Source organism: Crocodylus siamensis, chromosome 1 (assembly GCF_052110815.1).
Source record: "Crocodylus siamensis isolate JL-2025a chromosome 1, ASM5211081v1, whole genome shotgun sequence".
Lineage (NCBI taxonomy): Eukaryota > Metazoa > Chordata > Crocodylia > Crocodylidae > Crocodylus > Crocodylus siamensis.
In genome coordinates, this window is record NC_143395.1 from 101,062,120 (window position 1) to 101,074,962 (window position 12,843).

At 39.8% G+C, this 12,843-nt stretch overlaps 1 protein-coding gene across 1 annotated transcript in view; it reads left to right on the forward strand.

The window, feature by feature from the left end:
• Positions 1-12,843, forward strand: part of LAMA2 (laminin subunit alpha 2) — a 437,413-nt gene that overhangs the window by 248,187 nt on the left and 176,383 nt on the right. The window contains exons 23-25 of the mRNA XM_090032537.1: positions 2,486-2,666; positions 7,828-7,964; positions 10,326-10,562. Coding sequence (XP_089888663.1) covers positions 2,486-2,666; positions 7,828-7,964; positions 10,326-10,562 — 555 coding nt within the window. The remainder of the gene's footprint in view (positions 1-2,485; positions 2,667-7,827; positions 7,965-10,325; positions 10,563-12,843) is intronic.

The window sequence follows — 12,843 nt, forward strand, 5'->3', positions numbered from 1 at the left end:
TCAGAAAGATTCAGTACCTTTCTTTGTTAATATCCAGTGGCCTGGAAGTGAGAAACCCAATCCCTTGTAAATGCAATTCTTATAAAATACCATAATAATTTTGGTATATAAATAGGTTTCACTGAGGATTCATCTTGGGGGGGCTGCATGATGAATCAAAATGTCTTTCACTCAACAAAACTCATGGTTATAGAAGAATTAGCCTGCTGGTGATCCTTCCTTCCTGTACACCATGCAGAGAGCTAGCCTGCAAGGCAATTTTTCTGTTTTTCACCCTTATAAACAGAATTTATTAGATCGTATCAAACCTTTTATTGAGAGCTGAGCTGCATGCTGTGTCTTGGTTACTTCACTGCATTAATCTGAATGGCTGTCCTGAGGTTTTTGCGTATTCTCATTTTCTTCCTTTGTTTTTCTTTTCCCCTCGTATAAAAAAGATCTTTGAAGATGGTCTGTAGATTTAATTGAACTTTGGAATTTAATTACATGAATTTGGGTATTCTTTTCTCTGTTATATTTTGTCAGGCTGAGGTTCATGCCAGTGAAGCATTTCACTATAGAATTTGAGAATCAGAATGTGGATAATTTTTTGTTCTATGTATGATCAATCCTTCATTCAGTTTCTGCAAGGCAGCCACTGCCCATTGGCCACATTCCTGCAACTTGTTCCATATCAGTCAATGCCCGTGGCAGTGGGAAATCCCAGTGTTCCCATCCACAGGGCTCACATGGAATCCATTGAAGTCTGTGTGATTTCACCCATACAAAAAAGGGTAGAGTTTACTTTTGTGGGTCTGATCCTGTGTTCATTATAAACCAGTGTAGCTCCATTGACTTGAATGAAACAATATTATTTATACCAGTAGAAGGCCTAACTTCATAAATGTAGGTCACACATTAGATCATTTCAAAAGTAAATTTAAAGTGTTCCCCTTCACTCTACAAATAATGTAGTCAAAGCAAAATAATATTAACTATTTGAACTGTTCTATCTAATTTTTCAGCTTCTCCATTTGCTGTGATATAGCAAGCTGCTTACTAGAATTTGTCCTTAATTGTGGTGCTGTGACATAAAATCCAAGCTAACACAGTGATAAGGAGTTTCACGTTCTCTGGAAATCATCCTAACTTAACAAAAGGAAGGAAGGCAGGAAGGAAGGTGGGAAGGAAGGCAGGAAGGAAGAAAGGAAACCTTTCTCTAGACAGTAAAAATAATTATAAGAGGCTAATTGAATCATTCTGCCCTGGGCTATTAGAGCTATTGTCATAAAATATTGGAGTTAAGGGATGCAACTTGCCTTGACATAGTTGCATTAGTTTTTACTGTAGCTGAATTTGACCCATGAATTTTAGTTTAAAGCTTTGTTTTTCTGTCTAGTGGCAAACTAGATAGTTTGCCTTTATGTCTTAAGTGAGCTCTAAGTATTCTTCAGAGTCTCGAGGCATACATAATGTTTTACAGGTATGTAACAAGATTGTCCCTGACTCAAGGACTGCCTATACACATGCTGAGGGGAGGGGCATTTTAATTAGAGGGGTTCCCAGAGGGCCACTCTAATTAAAATGCCTGATCGTCACATCTCTTAAGCCCCCATGTGTTTAAAAATGGACACAGGATACCCCTGTGGCCATTTTAAAATGCATGGAAGCTTAATAGACATGATGATGATGTGATGCTAGAGAGTTTTAATTAGAACATGGAGCAGACTCAATTAGTTAGACTCAATTAATGAGCAGACTTGATTAATCACATTCTATTTAAAATGTGAATGAGCAGGTGTATAGGCAGCCAAGGAGGTTAAATCTAGTGACACAAATACCCTCCCATTGAATTCTCTTCCTATTCACCTAGAGAAAAAAAATGGGGTCCTAGATCAGACAACTATAATGTAAATGATAATGATGAGGTGCAAAGCTTAGAGCAGACTGTGTTGAAGGGTAGGTCAGTATTTAAATTCATTGAATAAGCTTTTGGCTATGACCTTCAATAATTTCACAATCCTCATGCCTGAATATTTGGCTAAATGACCAACCTTTTAGAACACACTTAAAAGTCTCCCTGTTGAAATAAATTACTGCTGTGCTTAAAATGCCTTATAAATGTTTCTGTGGAAAGGCGTTTTCAATCCCATTGCCTTCTTTTCTTTTTTTTTTTTACAAATATAGGACAGCTCTAGAAATCTAAAAAAAATTCTGTATTCTTAAAAAGCAATCCAAGGTGCTTGAATTATATTATCTGTTTCTTCATATCATACTGAAAAATCCTTATTTAAGTTTGTGTGTGTCTATTATTTACTTTCTATTATATTATTGGATTATATTATTATTTTGCATTATTAATTTTGTTTGGATTATTATTAACACTGTTGGTGAGGAAAGGCCCCAAATAAGTCCTCTGTTCCTACCCCTTTCACCCATTTTCCCCTTTGCTCTATAGGTCCTTGTTAATCCTAACTAAATGTTATTCCTCTCTTTCACGTGGCAGCGTGGAACGTTTGGCCTGCAGTCACCTAGGGGGTGTGTTCCCTGTAACTGCAATTCTTTTGGTTCCAAGTCCTTTGACTGCGATGAAAATGGGCAATGTCCATGCCAACCTGGAGTAGCTGGAAAGAAATGTGACCGCTGCGGTCGTGGATTTTACAACTTTGAAGAAGGAGGATGCACTCGTACGTAAACAATCAGGACCTATATAACGGCCCATTGGATTTCTACCTTCCTTGATTACTCCTCTGTCACCTTATATAAGGCAGCCCTTTTGTAAGAATGTAATAATTGTATATTGGGTTAGATATACAGGGCCTATATCTCTAGTCTGTGTCTCTAACAGTAGATGCTTTCAAAAGGTGCAACTAGGTCAATCCACGTATAGGGAGAAAGAAGTGCAATATGCAGGCGCTAGAGATGTGAGCCATCCTTCTGTTTTTTATATTAATTTATGACTGTAACATGAGTATATCAAGAAAAACAGGCCGTGCCTTCATCCCCAGTCCTTCTGCTTAGGAAGCTTGCACTAGAAGAATACAAGGTATGGAAGCTGAGCAGAGCTGGTGGTAGGCCACAGCAGTCCAGAGGGTCTTCTTGTGTGGGCTTAGGATCATGAGATGTTCCATCTACACATTGACCATAGCTATAGGAAAGAAACTCAAATCATACATTATAGAATTTATGCAAGTTATAAGTAATGTGATGGCACAAATATACAATGATCAATTTATTTTGCTGTCAATAAATGAATAAAAAAATTCCTTTCTATTTCAACAAAGACTGCAGGACCTAAACCTGTTCAGCCTTCACAAGAGAAGGCTGAGGGGGGACCTGGTGACTGTCTATAAACTCACTAGCGGGGACCAGAAGGGTTTGGGGGAGATACTGTTTCCCCCTCCTGACAAGGAATAATGGACACAAATTATTGGAGAGTAGGTTTAGATCAGACATCCGCAAGAGCTACTTCACAGTTAGGGTAGCTAGGAGCTGGAACCAACTTCCTAGGGAAGTGCTGGGGATCTTTAAGAAGAGGCTTGATGCCTACCTGGCTGGACTCATTTGAGTCCAGTTTTTTTCTCTCGCCCAGGCAGGGGGTCGGACTTGAAGATCTACAAGGTCCCTTCCGACCCTACTTCTATGATTCTATGATTCTGTGAACATAAACCCAGCCCCATTCTCTTCCTTTGCTTTATTGGCCGCTTGTGCAGATTTATTGGCCCCTGTTTCCATGATTTGACAACTTACTTGCAAAATCCTTTTGCAAACTTGAATATAAAAAGATCTGTAGAATATCTGACCTAGAATATGCCTTGTATATGTACTGCATCATCCTAGAATTCTATACAAACATCTCTCACTGATTCTTTATATTCACATTCGTGGATATAGAGATAAACAGTACTAAAATGACTTCCTATTGTCTTGAGAGTGGCACAGATCACTAAATCCAAAGGAGACGCACTCCATATCAGTTTAGCAGAGGAAGACCCTTCTTTTGGCTATGGATTATATTCAGAACTGTGGCTTGGCAATGTCTTCCATAAGAGGATGAGTATACAGAGGTCAGGTTACTGGTGTGTAAATCTGAAACATATCCGCATGTGGAAAGGAAAGGTATCAGCCCCTGGACTCACTGATGACAGAGCTTGAAATGAAAAGCAATGGTAACTGCAATCTTAAAGTTCTTAGCGCACGTGAGGAGAGAACTGAATACTGCACAGTGAATGATATTCATGAACAGTCTCCTGTAATATAAGCAGAAAACACATCCCTTGTCTTAAATCTTTCTGCCTTTAGGCATCTTTCAGATAATCAGAATACATAGATACCTATTTCCCTCCCTCTCACTACAAAATGTTGCCTTCCTACGTGGTTGTGACAAAAAAGGTCAACAAGTAAGCTTTCACATTAAAAATATTAACATCTCTTTCTTTCTGTAAGCACAAAAATGGAAATGCTATAGCAAACTGTTAAATTGGAAGAACAATTTAAGTCCAAAGAATTTTTAAAATGTTGTTTTTGTAACAGAAATATTTGATGAGCAAATGTAAAGCAAACATAATTTTAAAAAAGCAGAGTAAAATGTTAGGAACTTTTTAGGAGTCATATTTTTAGAAGTTATAGAATGAGAAAATTTCTGTTTAAAATAATGCTGTTTTCCCCCCATTTATTTTTAGTGCATTCTTAGGGCCATGCTCCAAATTCGAACTAAAGCCAGACAGAAACTAACTCTAGAGTTGTTACACATTTTCAAGCATTAACTTCATAGGTAGTTGGGTTTTGTTATACCAAAATAGTCATGTCTGTGGTGTGATAATTACTTTGCATGTGTGGTCAGTCTGAATTTATTGCTCAATTCACCAGTTAATTGTGTAATATATGTAATGTGTAGCAGGGCCTTAGTGTAATTTTAATGTGTTCCATCAAAAGGCAAAAAGATATAAAACTTAATAATGAATCACAGGAAAAAGAAGGCTCATTTAAGAGTATTATATCCTGACAGAAAAAAAATAAGACCTCAAAGTATAGAGGTAGTTAAGTATAGAATAAAATATTTGGTTTCTTTTATCTTTAAAGGAACGTAATTTAGAGATCTTTTTGGTATAATAAGGAAACATAAAATCTACAAAGGTTTTCCTAGAAAAACAAAACACCATCATATACTAATGATATCCAGGGAGCAACAATATAGAAAAAAAATCTACATATCTATTCAGTTCTTCACCTGCAATAAATGTAGTTGTGAGTAGTGTCGTTAAGCTACAACAGTAAAAAAATGTTTTTCATTGTCATATCACTTCATCTTCAGCTAAGCAAAATTTTGTGAGAAATAATGTTCAGACCTGGGACCCCTGAGAAGAGAATTCAGAGGCACAACCTTCAGTCTGTCAATGATCTTTGCTTGAATGGGCCGCTGAAGGCATGTGCCCAAAAGCTTGCAAAGAACCTTTGTTCCAACTATTTAGTTGGTCTAATAAAAGATATCACATCTACCCAGAGAACCTTGTTTGCCTGTGTCCTTAGACCAACACGGCTACAACTAACAACCCTCGAAGCCCAAGGAAATCAAGGAGCTGTGTGTGAGTGCAGGAGGCCTATGTGGAACTTACTGCAGGGTTACAGTAAAAGTGAATATTTTTCTGCATTACCTGACTTATTTTAGAAATATTAGGGGAAAGGAAGTGATATTTTTATCAAACTGCAGACAGTGTTTTTTTCTCCATGCCTCACTTCTTATCTAATAGGAGTTAGAAGAACTTTTGCGCAAGACTCTCTTTGCACAAGAGAAAGCTTTAAAAGATCATGTTATATACCAGAGTGCCAAAAAGCTTGCAACTTCAACTTGTAAGATGTAGGTGTGCCAGAGGCAGATGATGGGGGAGCTGCGAGAGGCCCAATACTTGTTGTGGCAGTGCAGCCACAGTCCCTTCCACACCATCTGCCCCAAGATGCAATTGCCAAGCAAACTTCCTTTGCATGCCGTATTCTGGCACCTGTGCTGGGTACCTCTGTTATGTATTTTCAGTGGGATATACTGGCCCATAAGACCCTGGCAAGGGGAAATGTGTTATTGTGCTTCTGTCAAAACAGACTAGGAAATAGACCGCCATTCACTCAGGCCCCCTGTACACATTACAGGTATCGTGCAGTTAAGTGGTTAATTGTGCAGTTATCTTGAGACCAGCTACACAAAGTAGTTATCACATAATAAAAAGATCCAACCAGCTGTAAAGTTAGACCTCAAAAAAGCTGCCAGGCCTCTGAGCCACAGTGGTGCATCGTGCCCAACCAGGGCTGTGAGTCCCATAGCTGCTCAGGACTCTCAGTCCCAGAAGCTGTGAAATATGGGTCATGGCAGCAACCCGCAGCTGCCGGGACCCAAAGTCCCATAGCTGCAGACTCTTAGTCCCTCTCAGCAATCCCCCTATTCAGAGGTTTCATGTACCCCTGAGATGGGGGGATCACTCCTGTGGTAACGCTTACTCTCTGGGGGTTTCACTAACCCCAGGGCAGGGAGACAGCCACAGGGGCAGACCTTTCACCCCTGGGGTTTCATTTACCCGTTGGGCAGAGGGATTGCCACAGTGATCCCACCTGCCCTAGGGGTACATGGGGTGCCCCCACAGCAGAGAGTCCCTCAACTGGGCCCTTGATTGGGCTCCCCCTGCACTGGCAATAAGACATGGAGGAAGCACAGTTGCGTGAATTGCTCATTTGATCCCATCATGCCTGCATGTGTAGGGGGGCTAGAGTCACAGTCTTCTTGTCTCCTCACCCTCTGCTGTAATAGGGACTGGGGAGAGGTTAATAACTTGTGTACAATCCCTCCCACATCTCACCCACCTATGGAAACTGCCATCTTACCCAAATTGCTATGTACAATACAGACTAAAGAGTTGACTTACTGTTCTCTTTCTCCCCTCCCCTGTTATATTAGATTGTCTACAGTCTGGCCCAGTATATTTTGATAAAAGGTCTTACATAAAAACCCGAAGCTTTAACTGATAACTTTTCAACAGCAGTGGAGCTGGGAATACCCCAAATCCAACTATTTGTATACTCAGTGAAGTTTCCCATGAGTTCTGTTTTATTGTGAGCAGGTGCATTACTTCTGATTACCTCCAGTTAAAGCTTTAGTGTGATCATTCTGTTTAGAAAAAATCTTTGATTTTACAATTCAGTACCTTGATTTGTTTCTTCTGTTTCCATTCTGTGTTGTTCCAAACTTACAATTTTATTTGAAAGCAGAGTCCATTTTAGTGTGAAGATTTTATTACACAAGTCTTACAAGCAGAAGGTGCCAAAAAACTGGAATCAGCATACCAAAATTTTTATTTTACTGCCTTCTAGAGCAGTAGGGGAGCATGAAAAATCTAATTCTAATGTTAGTAACCCCCACTTGGGGCTGTGAATAGTTCAGTGGTAAGCTATTTACCAATATACTCCTCTTATTTCTCCTTCTGTCTCTTCTTGATGGTTTAATTGTGAAAAGAAAGGAAACAACAAAAGAGATTAGGGGATGGCAAATAAATATATTTGACTGTAATGAGCCTTGCTGCAGGGATATACCAGGGAACAATAAGATGGGGAACCCTTCAATTTCAAATAGTAATAAGAGACAAAGATAAGTTTATTTCCCTTTAGGAAAAATATTGTACATGCCTACTGTAATCAACATTGCATATATAAATATTATTTATAGGAAAATGTTGTGTGTGTGTGTGTGTGTGTACATAGGGGACAATAAAAAGTTGTACAGTGTAGGCTTTGATGTAAACAGTAAATAGTATGGAGTAGTAAGGGTGAATTTCTCTGTTTTATTTCTCTTGACTTGTTATGCAGCTTGTGAATGTTCCCATTTTGGCAATAATTGTGATCCAGTCACCGGCCGCTGTGTGTGCCCTCCCAACACCATAGGAGAGAAGTGTAACAAATGTGCACCAAATTACTGGGGCTATGACATTGTCAGTGGGTGCAAGGTGAGCAGATCTTTATTTTCTCTGTATGCATTACATACTTTCCAAGCGATAAAGTATGGTAGTTTACACATAGGGCACAATTTTAAGCTCATGCAGCACTCCATGCTTCTGTTTGCATTGTGAGGTTTATTATTGATCAGAGCTATACGTGTCTGTGACTTGTACCTGACTTCTGGAGATACTCTGCCTTGGGGATGCAGTCCATTGCTTGCAGAATAAAAAGCCTTAGTAATTACAGCGAGCCTTACTGTTGTCTATGCTGAAGCTACTGTCTCTTGTTTGCATATGATTTCTTCATTATAGGCATATTATCACAACTAAGAAGATCACTACTTCTAAATACAGGCTCAATAGATCTCAATAAAAGAAGGCCTTTGTCATGTACTTAGAAAAAAGACTAGGGAAGGGAAGGGAAATGGGAGTAAATGTCATCTTTAACCTGAATTCTTTATTCTTTTATCAAGAGAAGTGTAAACATTCTTATTAGCATCTAAATCCCACACATCCTACCATTTGACATGAGAGGTAAAAAAGAGTAGGGGAGAAAGAGAAGGAGAAGGAACGGAAAAGATGATGAAAGTAAGTAAGGAAGTAAGGGAAATGTTATGAAAGCTATAGTAATGTAACATTCAGCAAAGCCTCAAACTAGTGATAGTGAAAATTATGCCAAGTTCAAATATCTGCTTCTATCTGCCTTTCCCATTGACAAAGTGGGATTTAATACTGCCGCAATTACTCAGAAGAGTTTATGTTGCCTGAGTGTAGTTGTACACCATTAAAATACTGCCTGAAAAGGCCATTTGTCATGTAGCTGAGGTTGATTACTAATTGCCTCGTCTTTTCTTCTCCAAATGTGCATGTACAGCTTCTCTTGTGAAATTTCTGTCTTTCTGCCATGATACAGGGTGGTTAACTGCTGAAACTGGTCTAATAAGAGTGAAGCCCCATGTGTGATCTGTGGAATACAGTCTCTGTTTGTCTTTTATATAAGTGCATTAGCATGGCAGATGCCGTGGCACCACCTAAATTAATAATGATATATCAGCTACATCTTCCCCTTTAACATGTTACAGCTAATTTCTCTTAGGCAAGGTGTGAAGGCCCACTCCACTTGAGCTCTTACAGCAACAAATTTCAGGACCTGTCATAATTCAGAGAGCAGAGCATTGCACAGAACTGCCTCTTTGCAAAACAAACATTACATTTGATTGTAATTTAGGTTTAGATATTGCACACTGAGCACATTCAATGTATGTTGAGCAATTTGCTTTCGAGGCTTTATGCTCTGACATAATTTACTGAATAAGCCTCTTACTGTGAAAAGGTTTTAAATCTTACACTATGGAGCAGCCTGTTAGACCTTCCCTAACCATTAGATTTTCTGTTATATACAGTAAAGATTGAATTTGTATCTTTCTTAGAAGTCACTTGAGTTGTGAAACAATCTTTTGAATTCAGGTGGAATGCTAGAGATAGTCACCTAAACAAGATTAACATTTTGTTTACAATTAAATCTGCATGTTCCCCTCCTTTTGCCAACTTTCCTTCCTTTACTTTAGTGAGAGTATCTATGCCAGTTACTGTGGTAACTTGTAATACTGGCATTAATTACTGGTGTCCTGTGATAGCACACCAGTATAGCCACATTATGTTACTGAGGGATTGTTCTCTATATAACCTCAAGGGCCCATACAGTGTCATTTACTTGGAAAACCTTCCTGACTGAATGATATATATTTCAGTGCAGTGTGCACTGTGAAGAGGGGCCAAAGAGGAGAATAATTTCCGAAGTGAATGCATAGTGGGGTGATTAAGTTTCCTGATAAAATTGTGTCTTTGCAGCAAGTCCCATTCCTTGGAGAGAGTCAAGTTTCTATCATCCCAAAGTTTTATCTGCAAAAAAGAAGTTTGTTGTCCACCCTGGACCATAAGGACTAATTGTTCCACCAGGTCTGGTGGCTGTCAATGGCACTAGAGCACCATGGATGGTTGCAGCTCCAGAAGTGTTCTCTGAGCTGTCCTGCACAGAATATGATTTTTTTTTTGTGCGCTCACTTAATCAAGTGCTTTTTTTGTTAGTTTACTCAGAAATAGTCTGGTTACTGTATGGGTTCTTTTATGATGCATAAGCCTCTAAAAATAACATATGATGAAGAGGAAAAACAGTTAGTGGGAATACAGATAGACCTCCTACTCCTCACTAGCTCGAGCAGGTTGCCTAGCACTATAAATGCATTGCTGTTGCCATTACAAATATATTACTATAGAAGAGCCCTGGTATGTGTCTCATGAATGGCTGCAGATAACAAGAGTTCTTAGAAGAAATGCAGTTGAGGCTGATTTTGTCTCTCTCCTCTGTAGGCCTGTGACTGCAGTGTGATTGGCTCCCTCAGCTTCCAGTGTGACTTAGATACAGGCTGCTGCTTTTGCCGCCCTGAGTTCGCCGGGGAAAGGTGCACAGAATGCAGATTGGGATATTGGAAGTATCCACAATGCATTGCTTGTGATTGCCTCCTGGCAGGAACCAATCCACAGTCCTGTGATCCAGAGAAGGAGAAATGTTCCTGCATGGATCGTACAGGTCAATGTAGCTGCAAGGTAGGACAATGGGGTGTGATGTCAGCTTAGACTTTGTTCTCATTTTATGTCTTTTTTTTACCCTGTTGTTACAGAACTGTTGTTGTTTCTAACTTGGACTGTAGAATATATCCCAGCGATGTGTCCTATGTTTCTGGTCAGAGTTACTCCATGTTACTGCCCTTCATAATGTTTCAACCGCTAGGCTTGCACAGAAGACTAGTAACTAAGGATGAGTGAATTGAAATGGCAGTATTGCCTGTTAATCTTTGTGTGAAAAGTATGCTTTTTACTCCATTTTAAGTCTAAACTCTGGATTCTCCAGGAGGAAGAAAAGAATTTCCTAAAACATAAGAAATGTTTTTCTTGTTTGTTAGTTTTAATGTCAATGAAAGCAGCTATTATTATATGCCTAAAAGTACCATATACTCATAGATTGTAAGGCTGCAAGGGAGCTCAGAAGATCATCGGGTCCAGCCCCCTGCACCAAGCAGGAAAGACAACTGGGGGTCAGGTGACCCCAGCAAGGTGACTGGCTAGGCTTCTCTTGAAGATTTCCAGGGTAGGTGATTGCACCACCTCTGGAGAGAGCTTAGTACACAGTCTGGACACCCTAACTGTGAAAAAGTTTTTCCTAATGTTGAGCCTTAATTGGTCTTTCAGGAGTTTGTGGCCATTACTCCTGGTTTTTCCCTTGGGTGCCCCAGTGAACAATTTCTCACCAAGCCTTTGATGTTACTCCCCTAGTGTAGCAGTAGGCTGCTATCAGGTCCCCTCCCAGCCTTTTCCTTGGGCTGAAGTGTGCACTGGTGCTGAGTAGAGCAGAAGAATCACCTCCTTGGCTTTGCTGGAGATGCATCGATTGATGAATGCCAGAGTATTATTTGCCCTACTGGCTACATCATCGCACTGCTGGCTCATATTCATACTGTGGTCTGTTGTTATCCCCAAGTCCCTTTCATTCATGGTGCTGGTCAGTTTGGTGCCGCCAAGCCTGTAGGTGTGGTGGGGGTTGTTCATCCTGAGGTGGAGCACTTTACATTTCTCAACATTGAACTTCATCAAGTTCTGATCCGCCCAACTTGCTAGCCTGTCTATGTCCACCTGTATCTGTAGCCTATCTTCAAGTGTAACCACACTTCCCCATAACTTGCTGTTGTCCATGAACTTGGCCAGTGAGCTCTTCACCCTTACATCCAAATCATTAATAAAGATGTTGAAAATATTGGACTGAGCACTGACCTCTGTGGGACACCGCTGCCCACTTCTCACCAGGATGACACAGAACCATTCACTATGACTCCCTGAGTTCTGTCCTGCAGCCAGTTTCTCACCCACCTGACAGTCTTGGAGTTAAGCCCACAATCCTCCAATTTTCTCCTAAGAATATTGGGGGATATTAGATCAAAGGTCTTGAACCCAAACACAGCAGCATGGGGCTAGCATATAAGAATGAGAAACTAGAAATAACTGGGAACAATGTGCAAAAGCAGTGACTATTATGGATGGACAGAAAAAAATTTAAAACAGTGTGCATTAATTTGTCAACATTGTTTTAATTCTAATAAATAGAAACAGTGGCAACAATATTGACAAAAAATATTTTTTTCCTGGTGAGCGGTATAAGTGATATTGTGTTTTTGTTTTTTTAATAACCTGCTCATTAATACTTCAATTTTTTTGTTAAAATGCCACAAATTTAGTATTAAATGTTTTCAAGAAGACTGTAACTTTTATGTGCATCCAGTGCTACACAGTGGGTGCATCTATATGTGTAATTAGTAGGCCTGTGCGAATTGGCTAGTATTCACTTTGGATTCAGAATTGGTCGATTCAGGGGACAGGAGCTTGGGGCCAGGTGGGGCAGCCATGGCAGGGCTGGGGGAGCGGGGAAGGTTGCACTGTAGCACCATTGGACCCTAGCCAGCCCCTGGTTACTGTCTATACATTGGTTTTGGCACATGTAAGTAGGATAGTACTTGTCCCAGAGAGTAGTATGGGTGCATGTGTAGATGGTGCCACTTTACTGCAGAGCTAATTAGTCAGCTCTGCAATAAAGTGCATGTGTAGTTACACCCAGTATAAATTTCTTTATTCATAGGAATTATATAATGAAGCTAAAAGCATTGATATTGCAGCAGCAAATACTTGCACATTTCAGCCCTTGTTAATATTGTTCAATGATGTGGAAAACTATTCAGATAGAGAGGAAAAATCTTTTCTCCACAATATTTCTATTAAAATGTGTTTCTCAGCAAGTACAGTTGGTACTGCACCTTAAATGTTCTGAATGTCAAAACAA